The sequence below is a fragment of the Suncus etruscus genome, chromosome 14 (genome assembly GCF_024139225.1).
Source record: "Suncus etruscus isolate mSunEtr1 chromosome 14, mSunEtr1.pri.cur, whole genome shotgun sequence".
Classification (NCBI taxonomy): Eukaryota; Metazoa; Chordata; class Mammalia; order Eulipotyphla; family Soricidae; genus Suncus; species Suncus etruscus.
The window spans coordinates 90,477,681-90,505,605 of NC_064861.1; the positions used below are offsets into that span (position 1 = coordinate 90,477,681).

The window sequence follows — 27,925 nt, forward strand, 5'->3', positions numbered from 1 at the left end:
CCCCGCTTTCTGAGGTGTCCACAAACGTCATTGTGAAGCCCCCCGAACCCAGGCGCTGGTGAGCCTCGGAGTGCCCCCAAACATGGACCCCTCTACCGGGTGCTTGGGGAGCGGCAGGTGGGGGGAACGGCCGCCGCTCTGGGATCGGATCCTTGAGCAGTTCCCGGGGCCACTGCCCCACCCACGGGGCAGCTAATACTGACTAGGACGGGCTCTGGCCCGAGGCACCGCAAACACCCCAGCTCCCCGTGGAGTGCTCGGGTGCTCGGGGCGGGCGGGGTCTTTCTCAGCACGCCGGGGCCACGGCAAGAGCCAGCCTAGGTGGTTCTGTAGTTTGGGCCTCGCAGAAAGCACTACCGGGAAGAAGAGGAGTCGGAAAGACAAGCACGTTCCCCGCCCGCCGCTGCCCTGCCCTGCCCTGCCCTGCCGGCTGGCAGGCGGGTGCCGGAGCCACCTCGGCCGGCCCAGCACTACTGGCAGAAGGGGGAGGCGGTGGGGTCGAAGCCTTTGAAGACATCCTTGAGGGACCCCGCGTCCTGCTCGGCCTCGCGGGCCGGGCTGTTGCCCGCGAAGGGGCTGCCCGCGCCCGTCTTGGGCGCCTGCTTCACGGTCCCGAAGAGGGTGGGCACCGGCAGGTTGTGCACCCCGGGCTGCGGCGGGGCGCCCTCGGCGGGCGGGGGTCCGGTGGTGCCGGCGGCGGCGGCGGGGGCCTTGGGCCGCGGCCGGTTGTAGCTGTTGTAGCGGTCCGTGGCGGGGGCCGCGGCTCCCTCGGGCTGCTCCAGCGCCGACTTGCGCACGAACGGGGGCTCCTTGGCCTTGGCGCCGGCGCTACCTCCGCCGCCGCCGCCCGACGGGCTCTTGCCGTTGCCGTCGGGGCCCTTGGGCTGGGCGCCCGCGTCGGCCGCGGGGTCCCCGGCCTTGCCGCCCGCGTTGCGAGTCCTGGGGTCGTACAGGCTGATGCCGCTCAGCACGCTGCTCTGGCCGCCGCCGCCGCCCGGGCCCAGCCCGCCGGCCGCCAGCACGCGGGGGTCGTAGGGCGCCGTGGCGGGCGGGGAGCCCTCCCGGCCGGGGCTGGCGCGGGGCGACGACGGGTCGGCGGGCCCCGGCTTGGCGGCGTCGGCCGGCTTCTGCAGCCGCGGGTCGCTGGGGCCCTTGCGCACGCGGGGGTCGCTGGGCTTGTCTGCGGGGCCGGCCGCGGGGCCCGTGGCGCTGACCGTCTTGAGGATGCGCGTCAGCAGCTCGAAGTCCGGCAGGCTGGAGCCCGCGGCGCCGGGGTCGGAGGCGGCGCCCGGGCCGGGGCCGGGGCGCGGGCGCGGGGCGGCCGGGGCGGCGGCGCCGCGGTGCAGCCGCGGGTCCAGGGCGGGCAGGGCCTGCAGCGCGGCGGGCACGGGCGGCGCGGCGTCCTGCTTGGGGATGGGCAGCGGGAGGAGGTCGTCGGGGCTCCAGAGCACGGTGCGCGCGAAGCCCGGCCGGCTCAGCGTCACGTCCTTCTTGATGTGGCTGAACTGCTGCAGCTGCGAGCGCGGGTCGCGCAGCGGCGGCCCGGGCAGCGGGTCCAGGGGGATGCTGACCGCCTTCTCGCGCAGCGCGCGCTCCCCGTCCTCCTCCTCGGCCGCCGCGCCCGGGCCGCCCGCGCCCTTGGCGCCGCCGCCGGGCCCCGCGGAGCCGGGGTGGCCGACGGCCGCGTCGGGCTTGGAGGCGGGCAGGGCGCGCGCCAGCCGCGGGTCGGAGGGGCCCGAGTCGGCGGGGCCCGGGCCGCCCGGGGCGTCGGCGTGGCGCGAGAGTCTGGGGTCGCGGCTGAGGCGGGGGTCGGCCAGCCGGCTGCCCGTGGGGTGCGCCTTGTGCAGGCGGGGGTCGCTCAGCTCCCCGCCGGGGGCGGCGCGGCCACAGGTCTGCTGGCGCAGGGTCCGGAGGATGGACGTGACGCTGCTGCCGCCCTCGTCGTCGTCACTCGAGTACCAGTTGCCCGTGTCGCCTGCGGGCGGGCACAGGGCGGCGTGAGCGCAAGGAACCGGCCGGGGCCCTCCCGCGCTTTCGGGGTCACCCCAGATCCTGGGGCTTCAGGACTGTGACACCGGGCTCACCCCGCTTTACTAGGCTGCCTCAGTGCCCACTCGTGTGTGTGTGTGTGTGTGTGTGTGTGTGTGTGGGTGGGTGGGTGGAGGGGCTTCCCAGAAAGCGTCAGAAGGGGCGCTGCGGGCATGTCCCCCTCAGTGCTTTCCACCCCACCCCTTCCCTTTTCTCTAGCCCCCCTCCCACCCGTTTTCCCCACACCACTTGCCTTCCTCGTTCTCCCGCTCCGGCTTGCCGCTCTCCGCCAGCCGCCTGGCTCTCTCCTCTTCCTCCTGTTGCTTCTGCTGGATCCGCAGGTACAAGGCCCGCTGGGCCGAAGGCAGGAAGTCGGGGACCGCGGCGCCCGACTTGGGCCGGCCTGGGGGGCCTCCATCAGGGAAGCTGTCAGGCTCCAGCGGGTGCTCGGGGAAAAGGTGCTCCCCTGGCTCCCCAGGCAGCTCCTCGTAGTGCCCATAGTCCTCTGCGGCAGGAAGAAGGGGACGGTCTGGGTCTGAAGGGCCCCCCTATCCTGTTCCAACAGAGCCTGATGCCTGCCCGCAACGCCCCTTCTGATGCTTTCTGGGAAGCTCCTAACAATAGTGGGAACCACCCCCACACACACACACACACACACACACACACACACACACACGGGAGTGGGCACTGCGGCAGCCTGGTAAAGCGGGGTGAGCCCCATATCTCAGTCCTGAAGCTCAGGATCTGGGTGACCCCAAAAGCGTGGGTGGACCCCGGGCAGTTCCTTGCACTCATGCCTCCCTGTGCCTGCAGGCGACATGGGCACCCCGAGGTGGGTGACCCTGTCACTGAGACAATGATGCGTAGAGGCACAGAGCGACACAGCGCAGAACGGCCAACTTCGGAGTTTAAGTGATCCCTGAGCAGGGCCAACTGTGGCCCAAACACCCTCCTACCCTCCAAAAGATAATAATGAAAATGGCAAAACCAGGGCTGGGAAAATCTAGCACGACTTGGTCTGGCTCTTCTTTTTTTTTTTTACTCTGCTTTCAGAAATCGCCCCTGGCTTGGGGACCATATGGGACGCTGGGGAATCGAACTGCAGTCCGGCCTAGGTCAGCGCATGCGAGGCAAATGCCCTATAGCTTGCGCCACTGCTCCAACCCCTTAGCCTGGTTCTTGCCCCAACAAACTCTGGCTCCTTGGAAGCTCCAAGTGCTGTGGGCTGAGCTGTGCCACCCAGGACCAAGGGACCCCATCGCCTCAGGCACCCCACCCCCACCCTCCATCCTCAGGGAAGTCGAGTAGCTGCTGCCTCCAATGCCCGGCTTGGGCCAAGAGGTACTTGGTCCCCACAGAGAGAAGCCAAGCCCCAACCCTCTTGCCACCCATGGTTTCGAAATTTCTGGGGTTTCCCTCAGACCCAGCTCTGCCCTCAGTTCCCAAAAAGGCTCTTCTCTCTCCAGGCAGCCCAGACCCGTGTGTTTTCCCAGGAACCTGCCCCCCCCCACCCGCTGGCCCTCACATGGCTGAACAGGCAGGCAAGTAGACAGGAAGCTTCTAGAAGGAGGCCACCCAGTGAAGGCCATGGCAGCTCAGCCCACACTGTCTCCCGCCCCCCACCCCACTTGCCGAGCTCCTCAAAGACCTTTCTCAGACAACAAACAGGCTGGACCCACAGATGAGGTGAGAACCGTGCCCACAGGCCCCAAGCCCCACAGCCCCCTCCGTACCTGTGTCTCCCAGGAGCGCGGGCTCCATCTCTAAGCCCTCCTGCTGCTGGTAGAAATTCTCGTAGAAGTTCTGGGCAGGTGGGATGGGGGGCATCATTCCCGAGTGCGGGGAGTCTCCAGGCCCATACGGCATCATGGGGGGACCTCCTGGGCCCATAGGGGGGCCGGGGTTCATGCTGGGGCCCATGGGCATGTCCGGGTGCATGTCCGGGTGCATGTCCGGGTGCATGTCGGGATGCATGTCAGGGTGCATGTCCGGGTGCATCGGGCCCATCGGTCCTGGAGGCCCCATGTTGGGCCCAGGGCCCATTGGTCCTGGGGGGCCACCCCCGGGCCCAGGGAACCTAGGAGGAAAGGGAGTCTGTGAGGGGGTGTCTGCACCCTATATCCCTCATTACACATCCAGCTTCTTGGCATAATCAATTTCTCAGTGTGCAACTTCTTCCCCCACTTGTCACACTCCAGTTTCTAGGCATTTACCCAGCACCCTACTCACCGCACCCCCAGCTTCTCGGCCAGTTGGCCCGTTGGCCGCACCACAATCTCAAACAAGGACGGGATCTTCTTGCTGTACATGTCCTGCTGCTGCGGGGACAGCGGCTCGTGCACTGGCATCTGTGGGGGCCCCGGGGGTGGGGGCGGTGGTGGTGGCGGTGGTCCGGGGGGCCCCTGCATGGGCCTGCCATTGGGCGAGGTGGGGGCCTGAGGGCCAGGAGGCCTCGGTGGCGTGGGCAGGAGGCCGACCCCAGGGGGCGGCTTGGGCAGCGGGTTGATGCCTTGTTTCTTCAGCTCCTCCACCTCCTTTTCGTCCTCAGCACCAGCCTCTGCGTCATCTGCTAGCATCTGGGGGGAGGGAACAACAGGCAGTGACCCCAAGGCCAGAACAGATGCGCCAAGTTTGCAGATGAGAAACGCGAAGCTCCCAGACGGGACTCGCCATCTCAGTGCTCTGTCCTGCCTTGATCTCATGAGTTATCGGTGTCCACAACCACTGGGCCTGGGAACTGGGCAGCTCCCAGGGTTGGCCTGGCACCACTCCTAGAAACTCATCATCACCAAACAAGCTTTCTCGGAGCTCCTGTGCTCGGGGTCCCCACAGGCTGCAACAGGCCACTGCACCTAGATTCAGGGGTGCCCCTCAGACACCCATGCTGTCCCTCATACTTCCCTGTTGGAAGGACTGTTGGGTCCTTTTCAGGAAGTACACTCCACACAGCTGCCCACACTGACTGCCTCCTCCAGGTGCTTCCAGGCCCTCTGCCTTCACACCTCTGACTTCAGACCCAGGCCTGGAACACCTGCTTGGAGCTCCTGAGGGGCTGCCCCCTCTTTCCAGCCCAGGGTCAGAAGCCCCACTGAGCCTTTGATCCCAGGAGTAAAAGGCAGGAGGAGGTGGCGGTGATACCACTTTAAGCAGAAATAAGCCAAGTAATAGCTTCCCAGCACTGTAGAGAACCTGGGCCTGCTGCGGAGAAAGCGGGTCTGGTGTGCTGGAGAGAAGTGTGAACACTCAAGTAGATCCGATTCCTGAGCAGAAGTGACCCTCCCAACAGAATCCCTGCTGTTCCCTGCACTGCAGCCAGGGGGCGCCGAACCTCTTCACAAGCCCAGGGCTCGGCCCGGGCCTGGAGAGATAGCACAGTGGCGTTTGCCTTGCAAGCAGCCGATCCAGAACCTAAGGTGGTTGGTTCGAATCCCGGTGTCCCATATGGTCCCCCGTGCCTGCCAGGAGCTATTTCTGAGCAGACAGCCAGGAGTAACCCCTGAGCATCGCCGGGTGTGGCCCAAAAACAAAAACAAAAACAAAAACAAGCCCTGGGCTCCCCCACCCACAGGCAAACTTCCTGGGCTCCCCCAGCCAGCCTTAGTTAGAGCCAAGCCCGTCATGCTGGGTGCAGGCTGCTGGATCCACCACACAAGACTACCGGCACCTCCAGCTCTGCCCCCAGGAGCCTCTGTCTCTGGGGCGTCTTGGGCACACCCGTAGGCAGCCTAGGAAACAAACCTGAAAGCGACACCTGAACCCTGGCCTAGAGGGCAGGCTCCCTAGGTTCAAGTGGGCCCTTCTAACCAGCCCTAATAGTGCCGCATTTCAGACCAAGCAGTGCCAGGAGGGGCCTCTCAAAAACAGGAGTCTTTTGAAGCTGGAGCAATATAGCCCCGTGAGGATGGTGTTTGTTTTACATGCTGTGTGATTCCTAAGTTGGATCCGCAGCATCCCCTGTGGTCCCCTGACTTGGCCAGGAGTAACTCCTGAGTACTGCCAGGTGTATCCCCAATACAAAAACAAACATAAGAAATGGAGTCTTGGGGCCGGGCGGTGGCGCTGGAGGTAAGGTGCCTGCCTTGCCTGCGCTAGCCTAGGACGGACCGAGGTTCGATCCCCCGGCGTCCCATATGGTCCCCAAGCCAGGAGTGACTTCTGAGTGCATAGCCAGGAGTAACCCCTGAGCGTCACCGGGTGTGACCCAAAAAAACAAAAAAAAAAAGAAATGGAGTCTTGGGCCCAGAGAGATAGCACAGCGGCGTTTACCTTGCAAGCAGCCGATCCAGGACCAAAGGTGGTTGGTTCAAATCCCGGTGTCCCATATGGTCCCCAGTGCCTGCCAGGAGCTATTTCTGAGCAGACAGCCAGGAGTAACCCCTGAGCACCGCCGGGTGTGACCCAAAAACCAAAAGCCAAAAAAAATAAATAAATAAAATAAAAAGAAAAAGAAGGGCCCGGAGAGATAGCACAGCGGTGTTTGCCTTGCAAGCAGCCAATCCAGGACCAAAGGTGGTTGGTTCAAATCCTGGTGTCTCATATGGTCCCCCGTGCCTGCCAGGAGCTATTTCTGAGCAGACGGGCCAGGAGTAACCCCTGAGCACCGCCGGGTGTGACCCAAAAACCAAAAAAAAAAAAAGAAAAAAGAAAAAAAAGAAATGGAGTCTTGGGGCCAAAGAGATACCATGGAGGTATGGTGTTTGCCTTGCATGCAGAAGGACGGTAGTTCAAATCCTGGCATCCTATATGGTCCCCTGAGCTGGCCAGGAGCAATTTCTGAGTGCAGAGCCAGGAGTAACCTCTGAGCGCTTCCGAGTGTGACCCAAACCCTCCCCCCCAGAAAAGGAAGAAAGGGAGTCATTTTGGGAGGGGGTCATACCCAGCAGTGCTCAGGGGTTACTCCTGGCTCTGCGCTCAGAAATCACTCCTGGCAGGCTCGGGGGACCATATGGAATGTGGGGATTTGAACCACCGACCTTCTGCATGCAAGGCAAACGCTTTATCTCCATGCTATATCTCCGGCCCAAGAAACGGAGTCTTAAAATTGGACCAGAAAGCAGAGTATTTGCCCACCTGCTGAGAGGAGGGGCACTTTGGTAATTACGGGGGCACCTATACATGAAACATGGCACCACAGCCCAACACCACAACAATGTAGACAAGTCCACAAAGGCCAGAACACCCACTGAGGTTACAGAGCAGAGCCCTCGCTGCCATGTGGTAGTGCTCTGGAAAAGCCCACAGGGATCCCGGGAAAGCCTAGGACAGAGAAGACACCAGGGCACGGTGACAGGAAGTACCTGCTCTCTCTGGACTGAAGGACAGCCACATGGCTCTGTGTTTACTAGCACAGAAAACCTTAGCAGAATAAGGGGGAAGAAGGCTACCAAGCACCCCACTGAGTTAACAACCCAAGACGTTCCAGTCTCTTCACGGGAGAACAAAGCGATCACAGGGTTTGCCAGCCTGAGAGGGCTGCATGGTTCCAGGGCACAGGTAGGAGTGACCCCAACAGAGAAAAGTAGCCTGAGCACTGCCAGGCGACACGCCGTCCCGTGAATGGGTGCAGCCCCCCCAGCCCCCGTACCTTATCCAGGAGCTCACGGGTCTCATCGGTGAGGGGGTCGTGGGAGAACATGCATTCGTCGCCGTTGATGCATTTCCCCGTCGTGTGGTACAGCTTGCATGGAAAGTCCCGTGCACGGTGCGTTAAGGCCAACACTGCATGCAAGGTTCCCCCGAGGGTGGTCTATGCCCTCCCCACCCCCCCACCGACTGCCTGTCTGGGGACAGGAGGGGAGGCCCGGGACGAGGGTCTGCCGAGCACGGATATCATGCATGTAGGGGCAGTTCTCAGCGCGCGCACAGAAGCCCGTGATGTAGAACTTGCACAGCTCACGTTTCTTGGGCAGCTCGATATCGTGGCTGAAATTGCAGTGGTCCCCCTGGAAGAGAGGCGGAGAAGCCGAGGTCAGGGGAGCAGGGGTCCCCGGGGCGTCACGCAAAGGGGGCACCACCTTGCCACTGGAGCAGCAGCATGAGGGGCTGGACCAGGAAGGGGCTTCCCGAAACCCCCAATGTGCCGGCCACTGTCTGCCTTTCCCCTCTCTTCCCCATCCAGGCCAGCCCAATGTGCTCGCAAACTACGAGTCATGCTAACACGACTGACTCCCGACGCCCTTTTAGCTCTTGTTGATGAGACAAAGCCCAGAGAGCTGGGCTGAATTCACTGCCTGAATTTCTTGTTTCAGGAGCCACCAGGAGTTGGGGGGTAGGGTGGAATATGGCGCCAGAGCCCTAGCATGTGAGGCCAGGGTCCAACCCTCAGGCTAAAAAAATAATAACAAAATAAAATAAAGGTGGGGCCTGAGCCATGGCACAGCAAGGAGGGCCTTTGCCTTTAAAATGGCTGACACGTGTGGCCCAAAAACCAAAAAAAAAAAAAAAAAAAAAAAAAGCCTGACACAGGTTCGATCCCACCACCCCATATGGTCCCCTGAGTACCCCCAGGTGTGATTTGCAAACAGAGTCAGGAGTCAACTTGACCATTGCAGATATTGCCTCCCAAAAGAACATAAAAAGAAATAATAATAAGTGCCTGAGGCCTCTGAACTCACTGAAAATTTTCAAGAAAAAACATTTCCAAGTCAGAGCAATAGTACAGCGAGGAGGGCAGAGGGCGCTCGCCTTGCCTGTGGCAGATCAAGGTTGGATCCTGGGTACCTCATACGGGGGAAATCCCTGAACACAGCCAGGTGTCAATTTTTTTTTTTTTTTGGTTTTTGGGCCACACCCGGCGATGCTCAGGGGTTACTCCTGGCTGTTCAGAAATAGCTCCTGGCAGGCACGGGGGACCATATGGGACGCCGGGATTCGAACCAACCACCTTAGGTCCTGGATCGGCTGCTTGCAAGGCAAACGCTGCTGTGCTATCTCTCCGGGCCCAGGTGTCAATTTTTAGCATCACCAGCGTGACCCCCAAATCAGGCAAGAGAGAAGAGCTCATGGGGTTGAGCACAGGTTTTACATTCAGGAGACCTGGGTTCAATCCCTAAGACTACCTAACGTGACCCTGGAGGAGCTTCTGAGTCCTGAAGAGTACGCCTGCCTCCCCCCTGCAAATCCCCAAGAAACAGACCACTCCCATGCACGCCGGCTGCCTTACCCACGTGCAGCGCCCTTCCACGAAGTACTTGCAGATGACTTTGCCCTTCTTGTCCGACTGCTGGTGGGGCTTGTCATGGTCATTCCTCCGGTAGCTGCCACCACCATCCTGTCAGAGTCACCAATGTGTCAAGGGGGCAGAGGGGGCAGGTGAGGCAGGCCAATGTTGGGACGAAGGAAGGAGGACGGGGAAGGGAGGGGACACTCACGCCCATGTCCTCATCGTAGAAGTCGTCATCGTCATTCATGGAGCCCTTCACACCTACTCGGCTCCCACCTCGGCCCCGGCCCCGGCCCAGGCCTTTGCCTCGACCTCGGGAACCCCGGCCCCGGCCCCGGCTCAAGCCTGCAGAGACAGGTGGAGGTGAGGCCCTGCCTTGCCCTGTCCTGCACCTAAACCCCCATTTTCGCCCCCCTCCGCCCACACCCCACGTACCTCGGCCCCGGCCATCCTTGGAGCGGCGGTACTGGTTCAGCTCCTTGGAGTACTCGTCATAGTCGTCGTCACCCAGGGGCTCCTCACTCTCTCCATACTGGGACCCAGAGGGCAGGGGAGGAGGAAGATGGTGTCACCCGATGGAGTGGGGCCTCGAAACGGCAGCATTCACAGGGACCCACTGCCTCCCCGAGGGAACCCAGCCCAGAAGCGACAGGAAGGGCCTGTCACAGTTCCCTCACCCCCACGGCATGTTCTCGAATCAGGTTCCTGTGACATCTGCCAGGTGGGGCTCCAAGGCCTACCTCCATCTCATCCTCGTAGAAGTCCTCCTCGTCCTCCGGGTGGTCGCCTCCCGAGCCCCGGCCCCGGCCTCGGCTGCCCCGGCCCATTCCTCGGCCCCGAGACCCTCCTCGGCTTCCTCGGCCTCGGTAGCCCCGGCCCCGGCCTCGGCTGCCTGCAGGGAGAATTGGATGGTGCGTGAGCCTTGGGGAGCCTTGGGAGCCCCTGCAAAGAACACAGACCCAGTCCGCCGCCCAACCCTCATTAGTCCTGCAGGCCTCCTCCAGGTGACTCCTCTACCAGTCACTCGGGGACTGAGGGAGCAGCGAGGACACAGCCCGATCCCTCGACCACCCCCTGCAGCGGCACCACCTTGGCATCCGTCACTTGCTGAAGCCAAGGGCAGCTTCATGTCCTCGCCAGGACGCAGAAGCGAGGCCGACAGGGGGAGGGTCACCAGATGGGCTTTCAGAGAACAGGACGATTCCAGACTGACTCCTGGCTCGTGCTCAGAGATTACTCCAAGCAGGGCTCAGGGGGTGCTCTGGGATGCCCAGACTTAAAGCAGGGCTTGCGTGTCTTCTGTCAAGTCACCAATGCAGCCTCTTGAAGTGACCTGGCCGGTAACATTGTTGCTTCCATTTCCTTTCACTCTTGCCAGACTTTTAGAAACAGCCAGTCTGGGGCTATGGGGCCTCAACTCCCCAAAGAGCAAATCTCTCGCCAAAGCTGCTCCCAGCACAGGCCAGAGATACGGAACATGTGCCAGGCCTGCAGCAAATGGTGGTCTGACCCCGGGCACTGCCCACAATCTTAAATACTACTGGGTGTGGGCCCCACACCCTCGCTACACTCACACAAAATTAAAATATAATAATAATATGGGGTAGGGGCCAGAGAAATGGAATTGAGGTAGGGTGTTTGCCTCCTTGCAAGCAGAAGGTGGTTCGAATCCCGGCATCCCATATGATCCCCTGAGCCTGACAGGAGTGATTTCTGAGCAGAGAGCTAGGAGTAACCTCTGAGCACTGCCGGGTATGACTCAAACAACAACAACAACAACAACAACAAAAATAATAATAATTATAATAATAATATGGGGCAAAAAATAATAATAATAAAGGAGGATTTGAAGGGCTGGAGCAATAGCACAATGAGGAGGGCATTTGCCTTGCATTCAGCAGACCCAGGTTTAATCCTGGCATCCCACACTGTCCCCTCAAGCCTGCCAAGAGTGATTTCTGAACACATAGCCAAGAGTAACTCCTGAGCGCTCCTGGGTGTGGACCAAAAAACAAAAATACATACATACATACATACATACATACATACATACATACATACATAAAGTAGGATTTTAGTTTAAACTGAAAGGAGCACAGGCTCTGCATGCACCCAGATTCCATCTCAGCACTGCAGGGCCCCAAGCTGATCTGGTGTTACTAGGGAGTGATTTGATTTGATTAGGTGTGACCTGACCACTCCCTAAAAAAAACCAAAAAAACAAAAACAAAATGATTGGCAGAGGGCCGGAGAGATAGCATGGAGGTAAGGCGTTTGCCTTTCATGCAGGTCATTGGTTCCAATCCTGGCATCCCATATGGTTCCCCTGAGCCTGTCAGGAGCAATTTCTGAGGGTAGAGCCAGGAGTAACCCCTGAGCTAGGTTGTGACCCAAAAACCAAAAAAAGAAGAAGAAGACTGGCAGGGGGCCGAAGTGATAGCACAGCAGTAGAGCGTTTGCCTTGAACGGGACCAACCCAGGATGGACCTGGGTTGGATTCCCAACATCCCATATGTCCCCTGAACCTGCCAGGAGCAATTTCTGAACACAGAACCAGGAGTAACTCCTGACCATTGCCGGGTGTGGCCCCAACACAAAACAAACAAAAAAATGACTGGCAGAGAATAAGTAAAATGCTCAGCTAGAAGGTTCTGGAAGCCACCAGAGTTTCACAGAAGCCGGCGTGGGGCTGTGCTGACCACTCTCCATGGTTGCCCATCCCAGCCCTGCCGCCTCACCCCGGCCTCGGCCGCCTTCCTTGGCACGCCGGTACTGGTTGAGCTCCTTGGTGAAGTCATCATAGTCGTCCTTGGCCAGGTCCTCCTCCTCGTCGCCCTCGTAGTCGCCATACTGCTCGTTCTCATAGCTTTCGTACAGCCCATAGCCCTTGCTGTCCATCTTAGAGTAGCTCTTCTTGGGCAGCGGGGTGCCGTGAGATGGGGGGTACTGCTGGTGGGACTGACCGGAAAGCACATGAGTCCCTGCGGCCACGTGGGCTGGGCCTGCCTGGGATGCGCCTGGGGGGGGGACTGGGCCCAGCCCAGTAGGACATAAGCAGAAGGGGACACGTTCTGGAAGGGGATGGACACACGCCTGCACAGCCTTGGCACACAGGAGCGGAGGGCAGGGCAGCCCTGCGGAGGAAGGGGGGTCAAGGGTGAGGGGCAGCCTCTCCCCAGGCAGCACCTTCCAGGGACCCTTGCAAGCCAATGGTCAGTGGGCACTGCAGAAAGGCGCATGAAATGCTCCCAGTGACAGAGAAAGGGAGTGTGGGTGTGAGAGTACCTTAGAGGTCAGCACCTTAGTCCCACACTGTGTGCCCTGCCCACCTCAGGAGCCAGGTGGATGATTAGGGGAGCAGCTAGGGGGCAGCAGACACCCAGAACAGCTGTTCTGGTTCAGTGACCTCCTAGGGCACATCTTTCAGTGCAGACAGGATGACCTTTCAGATAAGTGGCTCCACTTCCCTTGGGCCACACATCCAGGGAAGGTCAGTGTGCAGGGGACGGCGCTCTGGGGAAGGGACACCTGGGAACAGTGCCCAGAGTGACACCTGGCTGCCTCCAAGGCCTCAGCTCGAAGTGGCTAGGCCTGCCGGGGTGCATGGGACTCACCGAGGCATATGGGGGGCTGTACTCCCGGTATTTTCGGTGGCCCTTCTCGCTGGGGCTGAAATCCGAGTCGTCAGAGAAGTCGGAGAAGTCATCGCTGGAGGAAGCGTGGCGCTGTGGGGGACAGGGGACCATTGGGTGCTACAGGGTCCTCCTCGCCAGCTGGTGAAGATGCTGCGAGGGCTCTGTGCCAAGTGCTTGAATAGAAGTGCCTCGCCCAGGGGCTCCCGGGCAGGACCCACCTTGTGCTTGGATTTCCTCCTCTTCTTGGACCTCCGCTTCTCCTTCTCCCGCTCCTTCTTGCGCTTGCGCTTCAGCCTCCGGTGAGACTTTTCCTCATCCGAGTCACTGTGGTGCTTCTCCCCCTTTTCCTTCCGGCTCCTCTCAGGGCCTCCGGAGGTGTCCTGGGTCTCCTCAGCCCCGTCATCTTCCAGTTCCCCTTCTTCCAACTCACCATCTTCCCTGCAAACCAACCCGGCACTCAGGGGTGGGCAAGGGCCCGACTGAAGGGAGTCCAAGAGAAGCCCGGGTCCTGCCTCCAGCATCCCTGCACCCTGGGGTCGGCGTCTGCTCTGGGTGAGATAGCAATCTCCTCAGGTGCTGGGGTGAATGACCTGGGTGCTAAGTGCCACCTGTAGGTACCCAGGCAGCATTCCCCCTAAGCACCCTTCCCCCTAAAGGCGGGGGCATGGCCATGTGGAAGGGTCCCCGGCATTGAGGGGGTGGCTGTGCGAAGCAGACAGTCCTGCAGAGAGCTGGATGCCCCCCACCAGAAGGCCAGGCACTTGGATCTGCAGACAAGCTCTGGGACAATTCGGGGTCCAGCCACCTGCTCTGGGCCAGGAACTTGGGGCCACTCAGCTAGAGAAAGAGCTCCCACATGTTCTCTGTGCTGGCCCTTGTGGCCCATTTGAGCTACATCCCCTTCCACACTTTCCGACGAAGACGCCTCCCAGCACATTCAGAGAATGTGGTACCCATGGGGGTAGCAGAGTGGCACCCCAGAACCTGCAAGGTATGGAATCCAGGAGTGGGAGTGGGATCAGGGATCAAGGAGGGAGGGAAGGAAACGCTGGACAGACTCCAGCTGGTCAGCCAGACCCATGACACAGTCCTCACAGCAGGGGCTGCCTTCCAGCAGGAAGAGGGGCCAGAAAGGCAGGCAGGGCAGTGGGGATGCCTGACACACGTGCGCAACCTGGGTGCCAGCGCTCGCACCACAGGCTACAGCTGTTGTGTGCCCCAAAAAACAAAACTTGAGAAAAAGAAAAAGTAGCAAAACAGAATGAGAGCACTATTTCAAAGCTCAGAGAGCTCCTGACAGCCATAGCAAAGAGTGAGAACTGGGGCCAGAACCAAAGAGCAAAGCCGCGACCTCAGAATCTGAAAGGCTGGGCAGGGGTGAGAAGCTGCCCAGTGGGGATTGCTCACTGCCCCCACGCACTTGCCCCATCCTAAGCACACCCATCATTCTCTTTGTTGGCCTGGGGATGGGCCCCCAAGTCAAAGAGGCCTTCAAGAGGGCCTTTCTATGAGCCCTCATTCCCAATTAAGGGGCCCGGAGAGATAGCACAGTGGCGTTTGCCTTGCAAGCAGCCGATCCAGGACCAAAGGTGGTTGGTTCGAATCCCGGTGTCCCATATGGTCCCCCGTGCTTGCCAGGAGCTATTTCTGAGCAGACAGCCAGGAGGAACCCCTGAGCACTGCCGGCTGTGACCCAAAAACCAAAAACCAAAAAAGAGAGAGAGAGAGAGAGAGAGAGAGAGAGAGAGAGAGAGAGAGAGAGAGAGAGAGAGAGAGAGAGAGAGAGAGAGAGAGAGAGAGAGCTCAGGGGGCCAAGGGGCCAAGGGGTCCAGCCTGCAACTGACACTGCGGAGGTCAAGAGTGGCTCTCAGGCCCAGAATGTGGGATGTGAAAAGGGAGATTGCAGCAGACAACGCACAGGGTACAGGAGTCCAGAGAAGGTGCCGAGGCCCAGGCCCGCTCCCCAGGAAGTCAAGCAGGCTTTCCTGACAAGTGAGGGTCCCCTCCTCGGGTACAGAGGAGTGAAAGTATGGGAACACAGCTCCCCTTGCACAAGCTTCCCCTATGGGAAAAACTGGTGTGGCCCGATGGGTCCCGGGCACAGAGCAGGGAGACCCCAAGAAGCCAAAGCCCCCCACCAGCCAGCACAGAGGGGAACTGGGTGCCACCAGCCCTCGACTGCCTGCCAGACCCAGGAACTTGGACAGAACTGAGCTGCATTGCTGCCTCGTGCCCTGGTGCCAATTGGCCATATCCCTGACAAGCTCTCAGGACACAGGGAGCCTTCCCCACTCGGCCCTCAAGATCCAAAGGCTCCAGACCAAGCAAGTTACCAGACAAGCCACTGCCCTGGCCCAGGGTCGGTCGCTCTGGAGAATGAGGATGACGCAGAGGGATCCTAACAGCTCTGGACCGAGGAAACCCACAACCTACAACCTACCAAGGAGGACCAGAGCGATGACAACTTTGTTTCCCTGGGACCACACATTCCTGCAATGGGAGCTCAGGCCCTAGACTGTGACCCCCCCAGAAAAGTGGGGGAGCCCACCATGCTGATCATTTCTCTCCTTGCCAAATCCTCTGAAGACAGGAGGCAGAAGCCCAGGGGTCTGCCCTACAGAGACGAGAGTCCCAGCCTACCTTTGCCGGCAGGACAGAGGTCAACAAGGGCAGGAGTTGACCTAGTGCCATGTGGGCACAGGCCAACACCTCCCCCCCAGCTTCCAGGGAATGTTAAGTCCTCACGGGCAGAGCTGGGCACCCCTTCTAAGGAGTGACTGCTGGACTGATGCCACAGGGCACAGACCCAGCAAAGGGACGCATTATTGACATCAATGGGGCAAAGAAATGTTATGGTCAAGAAGCTGCAGGGAGGGTTCTGGCCTTAGATGTAGCCAACCCGGGTTCCGTCCCCGGTGCCCCAGATGGGCCCCAAGCACCGTCAGGAGTTACTTCCTGAGCACCACCAAGGTTTGGCCTCCAAAACAAAAAAGAAATGTCACATTTAGGGTTAGAGAGATAGTACACGTGCAGCCAACCCTGGTTCATCGCACAGGGGTCCCCAACACTGCCAGGAGTGTCTCCTAAGCACCACTGGGTGTGGCAAAAGAAAAGAAAAAAAAAGTAAAAAGAAATTTAAAAAAATAAAGAACTTGTTTTCAAGTCAGGGGACCCCACCCACCAGGCAAGTTTGGAGCAGGAGGCTCCTTTTGCAGAGGAAGTAAACCTGGCTGACTCTTCCTCTTCTCTAACCTCTGCGCTTGGTAGAAGTTAGCAACCTGACCTTGGTTTTCCCATCTGCAAAATGGGGAGGAAGCAGGGAGATAACAGGGGCAGGGAGTAAGGGGCAGAAGGGCCAGGCAGGCACAAGTTCCAAACAGTTTCAAGAACCTGGGCTGAGGTGCAGCGAGACCACAGTTGGAGAGGTCACTTGCCTCACACATGGCCAACTTGGATTCGATCCCTGGCACTCCATATGGTCTCCGAGTGCCGGAAGAGTGATCCCTGAGTGCAGAGCTAGGAGTGAGCCTCAAGCAGCACCGGGTGTGGCCCCAAAATCGAACAAAAATTTCTCAGTAAGGTAAGTCAAAACCTGGGCCGGAGAGATAGCACAGTGGCATTTGCCTTGCAAGCAGCTGACCCAGGGCACCCAGGGCCTAAGGTGATTGGTTTGCCTTGCAAGCAGCCGATCCAGGACCTAAGATGGTTGGTTCGAATTCTGGTGTCCCATACGATCCCCTGTGCCTGCCAGGAGCTATTTCTGAGCCAGGAGTAACCCCTGAGCACAGCCGGCTGTGGCCCAAAAACCAAAAAAAAAAAAAAGAAGATAAGTCAAAAAAACCACCTAGAGCCAGTAAGAACACGCTCCTCCAGGGGGAACCCCAGGACTGCCGGGGTGTTTACTTGGTAGTTTTCTCGACGAACTACAGCCAGCGCCCCTTTGGAGCTGAGGGGGACATGGCTACCGACACACTTCTCTGACCGATAGGTTACCATCTGCTCCCCATAAAGCCTGGTCAAGATGGACCAACAGACATGCCTTCTCCCTAAACTGGGTGTTGGACGGGGTGGGCCAGTAGGGACCAGGGTAGGGAGAGCCGTGGGAAGAAAGGATAAAGTTTGTAAAATAAACGAGCGAGGCCTGCCAACTCCCAAATCCTGCTGACAGTTCAGTGGAAGCTGCAGGCTGTTAGGATTTGGGGTTCAGAGACCAGAAGACAGACACACAGAGAGGGGCACGTGGGGGGGAGGGGCAGAGGGAAGGAGGAAGACAGCAAAGAAAGCCACAACCCAGATGCCAACTCCTGAGCCCTTGGCTGTTACCTGGAGACCATGAGAACTGTGACAAGAGGCACTTAGGTTACTGGGGAGGTCGTGGGTTATGGCCATTTACTGCCCCAACTCTCTGCAAATAGCCCCGGGTAGGCTCTGAATGACCCATTAACTAGGAACAGACTGATAAAAATTACAAGGTGGCTCTGCCAGGCCACCCACCTCCCTTCGAGGCAGGTCCAGGCACACACCCCCAGGGCCAGTGGACACCCGGAGCCCTAGGTCCAGGCACACACCCCCAGGGCCAGTGGACACCTGGAGCCCTTCCTTCAATTTTGGAGGGGAGCCCTCACTGAGGGATTTTCAGAGGCAGGACATTGTCAAGCTCAGTAACCCTCTGGGCCCTGCACATGCTTTTCAGTGTCCAGACTACCAAGGTTCATCAACCAGAGAGCAAGAGCAAGGGGGCTTGGTGTGGCCCCTCAACATTCTCAGAGGTCAGCACCACAGGCTCTGTGACATCGCCCTGTTCGTTACCACGGCCACGGGTCCACTCTGGGCACCAGCCAGGCGGCTAGCACCACCTTGCCACGGGAGTAGAAAACCCAGACGGGCCCTGAACCCCTGACTGCTCTCGCTTCCATGTGTGTGTTACCAGAACCAGACCTGGAACTGTCAAAAGCCAGGAGTGGGGAGATGGGAGAGAGCTGAGCTGCCTGGGATAGTAAGTAATCAGTCATTTCGCTGGGCCAGGTTACAGCTTTGAGGTTACACTTCTAAGGATTCCCAAGTTGGAGGTTCCTGCCGAACAATGCAGGGGTGAGACTGGGATTTGCATCCACATATAAGGGGCATGGGGAGATATTCTGTAGATTCGGGGTACAAACCTGGCCCTTGAGAATCCCAGCTTCACTCCCTCAAGCATCACCAGCTGTAGCCCAAACCCCCCAAAAAAAAAAAACTTGAAAAAGAAAAGGAGACAACCTGTGGGTACCCACCCAAGGCAGGAGATTAAGGCTCAAGACCTGCCAGGCCTACACAGGCCTGGCCTTGAGCAATGCGGACCCTACTCCTATCCTGAGCACCACCTGAGCACAGAGGCAGGAGTACACCCTGAGCACCACCAGGGGTGCTCCCAATCCGCCCTGTCCCCTAAAGTGACTTTCCCAGGCCGGGAGGGGACTCCATGGCTCAAGCACCAACTCCAATTGCAACCTCACATTCGATCCAGATCTGGACGCAGCTGCCAAGCGCAATCCTGGCACCACCTAACCCGGAAGGAAGTGAGCCTGTGAGCACGGTGTGGCCGGGTGAGCCTGGGCCGAGGCAGGATGTGGAGCCCCGGCTCCACCCCCTCCTACGCCTTCAGCCAGGGAGGGCCTGGAGAGAACTAAACTGGTTTTCCAGTGGTTGGGTGCAACATGGAAGAAGCCACCCACCCACCCCGCCCCACCCCCACCCCCTGGGGCTGACCCTCTTGGTGGGGAAGTCACAGATGGGGGGGGCATTTGGGGGTCTCAGAAGGCCAGAGAGCAGCAAGAAAACTCCTTTCCTAACACCTCCCTTCTCTGCAGCTCCCAGAAACACAGCCCCAGTCTCAGGAAGCAGCTAGCGCCCCCACTTAGCAGACATCTGAAACCCAAGGTCTGGCCCCAGGCTTCTATTCTGCACACACACACACACACACACACACACACACACACACACACACACACACACACACACACACACACACACACACACACACACACACCCAGGGAAATTATCTGAAAGAGAGTAATCTACTCTACAGGCCAAAGGACAAAAAGACTCACACCCTGAAATCAAGAACTGAGCCAGGAAGAGGGAAGGGGCCAGGATCTTCAACTGCCCGGAAACAGTGTTCCAAGAAAGGCCGCAGTGCAGTCCTAAGGCGGGGCAGTGGGCAAATTCCTGGAATGCTCCTGGGGTTTCAGCTTCAGCAGGCAGGGAGGCAGCAAGGGGTGGAGGAGGCCACTGGGGGCTGGGTGAATTCTCAGTAGAATTCCCCAAGATCATGAAATCCAGAGCTGAGAGCCAGGGAAAACTGCCGAGGAGTCAGCCAGACACTATCCCCACAGCCAGGTCAGTCCTTCCAAACTCTCCAACTCAAGACTTGGAGAGTTAAAGGAGGAAGAGCCACAAGAGTTATCTCTGGTGGCAGGAAAGAGCCACCTTTCTCCTCACACAGCCATTCCAGACAGATGAGTCGCCCTTCCGGGAAGAGAAGGCAGCCCTGGCCCTGCCCCCACAACCAGGCCCTTGATAAAAAATATTCCTCAGCTCCAAGTTCCTCCCCTATGAACAGGCAAACCTGACAGCCTTGCTTAAGTCGGACTGTGGTCCTCAGCCCGAAGAGCGGGTTTCTCTTGGTCCTGAAGGAAAAGTCTAACCCACAACCTGTGGAGACTTGTATAAGACGACTCTGTGTTCCTGATTTCCTACTGAACGAACCTGATCTCATTCCCTGGACATTCAACCAAGATAAATCACACCCTTTTCATTTGAAGGGAGGCTGGGGCGGGGGAGCCAGGGATTAAACCTGGGCTCACAGGACAAACATGGACTTGAACCCTTTCAGCCATTTTGTCAGCCCTCATCACTTCCTCTTGAAAGACGAAGCCTGAGAGACAATACAGAATGGGGAGGGTGCTGGCCTTGTACATGGCTGACCCAAGTTTGATTCCTGACATTGTCTCTGGTCCCCCCTGAGGACCAGCAGGAGTGATCCATGAGCACAGAAGGAGTAAGTCCTGACCACTGCCAGGTGCAGCCCCAAGACAAAAAAAAGCACCAAGTTCTTGTTATAAATAAACCAACTTCTCAACAACTGTAAGGCTCTATACACAACAATTTACTTGACTTCAACCACTTATACTTGGGGAGAAGTGAGGCTGGCAGGAAACCCCCCCCCCTTTCTCTGCTAAACACACTTTTGGGACAGGGGTGTGTGTGTGTTGGGGACTGAAACAAGACCCTCTGAAGCCAGGACCCCACACACGGCCAATTCCCTACTGCTGAGCCATACCCCAGCCCTAAACCCACCACTCTTGTCCGCTTCATCCCAGTCTCCCTTTTCTTTGTAAAAAAAAAAAAAAACTGATGGGTGCCAGTGGGGCTAGCTGCCGCTGAGGCTCTCAGCTGCTATCTCGTTCACCCAGAATCTGTCCACAGCTACCCAGTAGGCCACAGGGTGACCAACAAGAGCCTCCGATGTGGCTGAGGAGTCATGGTCAGTCCCTGTTGGGACCTCGCTGGCAGCTATTCTGAGCATTGGCAGGGCCTGGCACTAGCACCCTAAGGAAACCTAAGCCCAGGTGTCTGTTAGGAAAATGAGGAGGGCATCAGTCCAAGCCACCTACAGGAAAATTCAGCCAAGTGACACTGGCGTCTGGTACCAGGTCAGAGGGCAGGACAGAGCAGAGATGCACTCACCAGACCCAAGGCCACAAGAAGTCCCCAGTTCCTCCAAAGGACTAAAAATCCTCCAGAGAAGGTGTGGGCTCAGGCCTCAATGTCCCCCAAAGGAACAGAACTCGGGGAATGCAGAGCTGCTGCTGCAGGTCCTGGGGGAGCAGAAATACGGCCCTAACCTCTTGGAAGTTTCTATACTCCTTCCTTCCCTTCTCTTCCATCAAGTCCTCCCTGCCAAAAAGACAACAGGCGTGGCAGGTGCCAAGCACTCAAGTCCCAGCCTCATAGCTCTGATCTACAGCAGTGTTTCTTGCCAAATGGGCTGCACCTCTGGGCTTCCAACATCAACCCTAGCCTTGAGGAGACCAAACCTCCTGAGGGTCCTCCCTGTTCCCCATCAATTGTGTGTGTGTGTGTGTGTGTGTGTGTGTGTGTGTGTGTGTGTGTGTGTGTATGTGTGTGTGTGTTGGGACCACACCCAGCAGTGCACAGGACTGACTCCAGGTGGGATTGGACTAGGGACCATATGGAATGCCAGGGATGGAACCCAAGTCTGCTGTGCTACAGCTTTGGCCCCATCACCAATTCCATTTCATCCTTTCTTTTCTCCATTCTTTCCAACCTTTCCTGTTTTTCAAATGCAGAAGACAAACCACTAATCACCTCAGAGCCCACTCAACAGCACACTGCAGCCTGAAAACCCCACCAGCTCCAGGGGGGCTGATGGCCACCAGGACGGGGGAGGGGGGACCTGGGGTCTTAGTGCCTTCGAGCTGTGACCTTGGATGAGTGACTTCACCCCTTTCCATTTTTTAGGTGCTGCAGATATGCATGAGCAGGTCACATCTGACCTCCACGACAGACCAGGACACTGGACACAGTCCCAGTCCAAGTGGCTCCTCAGCCAACGCAAAGGGAGATGTCCCCCTGTATCCCGGGGTGAAGTTCTGGGGTTTCTGGTTTCTGGCTCCTGGGAGCAGATGCTCACCGAGCTGGATCTGCCCTGGCCACTCAGCTGGGGCTTGCAATCCTCTCCTTTCACAGGTGCCAAGCACCATCCGCCACCCCCGCCCCCATGCTCGGATTCGCTGAGAAAGACCAACTTTGCAGCCAGCCAGGCACTGTGGTGCTACAGTGACCCGTCCCAGACAGGCAATCTGAGCTCTGGTTCTGGGCAGCGCTGGCCCTGCCCAACTCTAAATAACATCGTGGGAGAGCACCTCGCACCCTTACACCCTAGGAAAACTCAGCTCCAATAAAAGCACCAACCAGGCGGGCTGCAGGAAGAACAAAGCCCAAACTGGCTCTGCCAAACTCCCTGAGGGGTGGGCTCATCCAGCAGCTGGCAGGGGAAGGCCACTCCCTAGAGGTTAGAGGACTCGCCTGCAGGGAGGGAGGAGTGGTGGAACCAGTTAACAGGGACCCTAGGACTGGCTCTGTCCTAGTTCTCAAGAGGCCCCACAGCACTGAGTCATTCCAGTTGCAAAATGCAGTGGAACAGGAGGGAGCGCCCAGCCGGCTGGCCGGCCTGTTCTGACTTTCCTACTGAGGGCTCTAAGCAAACAAGTAGCAGGGCCCTAAAATGGCTTCCAGTGCTCAGGAGCACTGTGAGGCGGATAGAGCCAGAACAGCCTGAAAGTGAATCCATCCACCAAAGGAACATTTAGTTAGTTACTCTGCAGAAACTCAGCAGATCCTGCTTGGGGGGGGGAGGGTAGAGGGAGGCAAATGGCTGGTTTTAGTTGGAATTTTTTACTAGGAGAGTCCTGGATAGAGGACTATCTGTGGACACCCTTGGGCACTGAGGCACGGCTCTGCTCTCCCTGCCCTGTGACCTGGGTGCAGAGGGCCAGGCCTGAGCCCACTAATCAGCCTGCCTCCCTCCCTCTTGCTCCAGGTCCAATGTTCACAGCTCTCCCTGCCACCGCCCTGCAGCTAGGGTGCTGAGTCACCAGCTCTCGAAGAGGCAAAATGACCAAAACAGGACAAGTCCCCCATTCAGGGCATTTTGGCCAAGAGAAACAAACTGCTGAGCATATAGCCTGTGTTCTGCTTGGGGAATTAAAAAAAAATCCAGAATCCTATAGCAAGAATCAAGTCCCCTGCCAAAAAATCCCAGACTCGCTCTGACATCCCACAGGGCAGTCAGGAACCCCTGGGTGCACTCTGAAGCCCACAGAAGCAGCTGGCCAGAGACAGGCCGATTCTCTTGGCAGCTCTGGTTCCCTGCAAACAACCTGCTTGATCTTACACAGAGGAAAGCTATCTGCCCTCCCTGACCCCACTGCAAAGGGGGCTTTGCCACTCTCCTCTTTCCATTCTAATTAGGAAAACACCCTCTGACCATTTATCCTGCCAGGCTCCCCCAACAACAAGCAGACTGCTCCTGCCGGCCTCAGCTTATTCAATACTGACAGCCCCAGCCTGGAACCAGCTTCTCCTCCGACTGTTGGAGCAGAAGGGACAGACCCAAGCCAGGAAGGGCCCTTTCAAAAGGGCCATTTCAGGCTGCAATGATAGCACAGTGGGGAGGGCACTTGCCTGCTCTGGGTATCCCATAGGATCCCTGAACTCCTCAAGAGTGATCCCTCAGTGCAGAGCCAGGAATAACTCCTAAACATCGCTGGGTATGCCCCCCCCCCCAAAAAAAAAAAATAAAAGGCATCCAGTCATTTCACTCTCTGCTTGGAAGGCTTTTCCTTCATTTACCCAGCCTAGTCTGGGTTGGAACCCGACTCCCAGTACCAAGAGACAGAAAGCAAGCCCAGGTTCACTGGTCTAGGCAAGGCCCCAGAGATCCTGACTGTAACCAGAGCTGGAGCTCAGGGCAAGATAGCAGCAGCAGCAGCAACAACAACAACAACAACAACAACAACTAAAACCACTGCAAAAGCAACAATAAATAAGGTAACCCGGAGACAATCACCTTCTCCCGTTCAGGTGGAGGGAGAGAAAGCACTAGAAAGAGTTCAGTGGAAAAGGGCCACAGGACGCACGGACTCAAAGTCAACCAAAAGTCAAGGAAGCAGTTTGCCAGGTCCTTTACCAAGCAGGCCCAGGCAGCAGGCCTTGCTGGCTCAGAAAGATAAGAAAAGCCCTAGAACCTTCTCCAAGAGCTAGAACACTACGCCTGTCCAGAACTAAAATATAGCAACCTTCAGACCAAACTCAAGCCCTATTATTTAGGACACAGGTTAGAAACCGAGGAAGGGAGATAGAGATACATAGATATCTATTTTCTTCTTTAGAGCCCATTTGAAGGGTTCAAGAATACAGGGGTTTGGTGATGAGAATATCCAGATTTTTCTAGCACATCAGACTTGGCTTCTCTAGAGGGAGAATCTCATTTGCTTTCAGAATGGACCACTCTCCAGAGAAAATTAAACGGTAAAGCGTTTAAGTGGTTTTTTTAAGAGTTGATATTAAATCAGGGATTCTGAACGACACCCTTTTTTTTCCTTTTTTTTTTTTTTTGCAACATCCATTCATTTCTATTTGAACTCAGCCGGGTACATCAGTTTCTTTTCGGGGAGAATAGTACTGTGACATTTCAAAAACTAAGACTACCAGAATATAGCCTCATATCATTACTGGGACTTCTTGATTTTGATGGATGAGTTTCCTTAGACAAGGAGAGAAAAAAAAAAAATCAACCATTGCATTGGGATGTTAGAGAGCTTTTCAAACATGCTGTTTTTTTGTGGGGAGGGAGAAACAGTATTTTCCAATTCAAGGATTGCTCTAATTTTCCCCCTTAACAAAAGAAATCCCATTTCCTTAACATTTTCTCTTAAAAGTCCACTTCTACAAACTTAGTAGCCCTTGAGCTAGGAAGGTTCATCTTCTAACATTCAATTTCTGCTCTTGGCTCCCAGGGGAAGAATTTCACCAAGGATGAGATACTCGAATTAATGCGATTGGTTTTTGGCTAACTCCTGCACAGTGGGCAATGTGTTTTAAGAGTTTGTGCTTCAGACATTTTTTTTTTTTGGCATAACTGTACAGTGGACACTGCTTCCTCTCACAAAACTCCGTTCACCTCTTCAAGACACTTTTAAAGGGGGCAGTTTGAGCGTAAGCAAAGACCGAGTGACCCTAACCAAATGGCAGATGACATTTCTGCCCTGTGTGTGAGCAGACTAGTTTTCCTTAGAAGAATGGGGGGAAAAGAAAAAGGGTAAACAGGAATTTTAGGAGTGGAAGGAGGCTTGGTGGTAAAAAGTTGGCTCTAACCAAGTTACGGAGGGGGCCGAAGGTGGCCAGAGGGAAGTCAGGGGGCAATGTGTGTTATATATATATATATATATACATATTTTTTTTTTTTTTGTCTTTTAACTTATGCTTGTAAAACACATCACAAGTGCTGTTTGGCTCTGCAAGTCATTTCTGTGGCTGTTTTTTTTTTTTCCTTGTATGTGTAGGGCAGGGGCGGGAAGGGGCTCCTGGGGCCGGAGGAAGTGTTTGCTTCTCTCCACCATGATGGGGCGTGTTAACATGTTCGCATCAACTTTTCACGGTCAGGCATGTGCTTTCGAACAAAGAAGCAGTGGAGACAGGCAGAGCAGAAGGCGGCTTGACACGGTTTACAGAGTTGGTGCTTCGACAGTACTTGACAAAGGACTTGCTTAATTTAAACGTCCATCACCATAAGAGACATCGTAGGGAAAGGAGAAAATTGTATCTACTTGAACCGCAATCTCTTTTTTTTTTCTCCTTTTTTTTGGGGGGTGGTGGTGAAGGGTTGGTGGGGACAAAGGTGGGGGGGGGGAGGGAGCATTAACTTGAATGCCAGTATCCTAAACCAGTTTAGTAACCTTGTCTGGACTTGTATCCACTTTCTTCAAAGTCCCACAGCCAGGAGACAAAAGCAATCATATTGCTTTGGAAAGGGGGATAAACACGAGGGGGGCTTTGAAAATACGGGACTTTTAAGGAAGTTTTTGTCATGTTACAGTACCATACTTTCTTTTTCCCTTTGAGAAAACTGTGTACGTTCAATTTCTTAAGCCAAAAAAAAAAAAAAAAAAAAAGGAGAAAAAAAATTTTTTTACATCGAAAGGATGTGCAAGTCTAAAAAGGGCCGTAACAAGGTTAGAATCTGATTTGAACATTCTCCAAGTCACTCTTTCAAGCATCACTTTGGTCTACAGGCGAGAGGAAGGCAGGCAGGAAGGAAGGGGGGACAAGAAGAGGGAGATAATTGAATTACTCAATAAAAGAGGCTACTTACCATCCCAACCCATTGTAAGACATACACTTCTGACATAAGAGACTCCTCAGAGGTCGAATAAGCGTGTAAAGCACCTTTGAGTAATGCACCTGCCCCAGAGGGGCCCCGCAGCCACATTGGGCAGAGGAACAGACCTTTGCTAATCTGTTTATTTTCTGGAACTGGAGTCAGGCTGCGATGGGCTGCGAGTCCCAGGGCGATACAGTTAATTAGAACCAAAAGAAAAAAAAGAAAAAAAAAGAAAAATAGAAGGAAAAATAAGAAAACCAAAAAAAAAAAAATTTTTTTTTTGGTCAAAGCTCACCAAACTGCGGCACTGTGTCTCAATGTGGGTGGCATTTCTTTTAAAAGGCAAAGAAGGGTCTGCGGAGAGAGGGAGGGAGGGATGGGGAAGGGGGGGCAATGGGGCCTGGCAGCAGGGGGGCCCTGGCCCCAGACCCCAAGCTGGAAGTGGGTGATACTCAGGCCTGGCTTCGATCCCTTGGCTGTCCGGCTTGTCCCCTCCCCACTCCCTCTAAGCACCCCCATATTGCTGCTGAGCCTGAAACCCACCCGGGGGCCACCTCGACTCCCCCCTCTCCACCCAGCTTGAAGGGTGGGCAAATGCAGCACCCCGAAACCTTCCAAGCGAAGCAGGGAAACCGGCCCCCCCCCTCGCCCTGCAAGGCATCCGGGCTGGGTCCCCTTGAATCAAAAGGCATGATCCTGAAGGTGGGGGGGGGGGAACCCACTTTGCAATTCCTGAAGGCCAGGGTGGGAACTCTCCCTTTCGTTCCCAGCCCCAAGGGCAAGGGAACCTCACTCTCCCCCACAAAAGATGGAACCCCATTTTGATCGGAAACGAGGCCAAAACCACCCCCTAACCAACCCAAACCCTGAAAAATAAAAGGGGGGGGGAGGAAATCAACTTCCTCTCCCCTCCGGGGCAAGGGACCCCAGATCTCACACCCTTGCACCACCCCAAAAAAAATAACAATGAATAACCCCCCCCAGCATCACCTACTTACGAAAGGCGAGAGAACCCCCTTTCCCTTATGGAAAAAACATGGGGCCTCTGCCCCCCCCAAAAAAAATAAAAAATAAAAAAATGAGCCAGGGGGCTGCAGTGCAACCAAGGAGGTCATCAGATTCCCACCTCCAGGTCGATGGAGGGGGGACCTCCCGCACCCCCAAAAGGAGGGCCAGAGAGGTTCCCTCACCCTCGTGGGGGGGGAACCCCACAGTCGGGGAGGATGGAGAAGGGAAGAAAGAGATCTGGCTGAACCCCCACTTTGGCTAGGGAGGAAAGGATGGATCTGCCCCCAAGGATTTGAAAGGATACTTTAGAGCCAGGAATGCAGGGAGGGGAGACACCCCGTTAATTTTAGAGCCCCCCAAAACATCAGATCGGCTCCCCATCCCCTCTTCAAAGAGAATAAAAATATATCTAAAAGGGGGGCCCCTTCTCCACCCTCCCATCCCCCGTTTCCCGAAGCCAGGCGCGGGCTGGAGGGCTGGAGGGCTGGACGGGCGGACGGGCTGGCTCAATGAAAGGCTCCGGGCTCCGGGCGTTCTTGGGCTGGGGGCACCAAGCTCCCCGACACCCCGGGGGGTCGGGGCCGGGCGCGCGGGGGCGAAGGGGCGCGCGGTCCGTCCGGGGGGCGCCTCCTCACCTTCCCCTCAGCATGGCGCCCCAAAAAAGACAGCGCGGGAGCGAGGAGGGCGCGGGCGGGCGGCGGGCGGGCGCCGCGAGGGGGGGCGCATGAGGCCGGAGGGAGGGAGGGAGGGAGGGAGGGAGGCAGAGGCAGAGGCAGAGGGAGGCGAGCGCGAGCGGGGCGCGCGGAGGAGACGGGCCGCGGGGCGCGCGAGGAGACACCCCCACCGCCCCGCCCTTGCTCCGGCCTCCGCCGCCGCCTCGGGGGCCCAACATGGCGCCGGCCTCGCCTCCGCCTCCGCCGGGGCCTGACCTGTCGTCAGGGAGCGGGAGGCCGAGCTGGTGCTGCTGGCGATCGGGAGAAAGAGGAGGCGGAGGAGGAGGCGAAGGAGGCGCCGAGGGCGACTCCGATGGCGGCTGCTCGGGCGACTCGGACTCCAACTCGGGCTGCGGCGGCGGCGGCAGCGGCGACTCGGGCGGCGACAGCAGCGGGGGGGTCCCAGGCTCGGCCTCCATCGTGGCTCCTTGGGGTG

General features: G+C 57.2%; 1 protein-coding gene across 1 annotated transcript; it reads right to left on the reverse strand.

The window, feature by feature from the left end:
* Positions 1-340: 340 nt before the first annotated feature.
* On the reverse strand, positions 341-27,504 carry ZC3H4 (zinc finger CCCH-type containing 4). Its single transcript, XM_049787327.1, has 14 exons — positions 27,412-27,504; positions 13,044-13,263; positions 12,805-12,915; positions 11,929-12,148; positions 9,931-10,082; positions 9,626-9,722; positions 9,399-9,535; positions 9,191-9,298; positions 7,859-7,970; positions 7,613-7,722; positions 4,258-4,604; positions 3,762-4,105; positions 2,282-2,533; positions 341-1,975 (listed from the first exon to the last, which is right to left on the reverse strand). The coding sequence occupies exons 1-14, from the start codon at positions 27,423-27,425 to the stop codon at positions 471-473; spliced, it is 3,729 nt and encodes a 1,242-aa protein (XP_049643284.1). The 5' UTR covers positions 27,426-27,504; the 3' UTR covers positions 341-470.
* Positions 27,505-27,925: the final 421 nt, after the last annotated feature.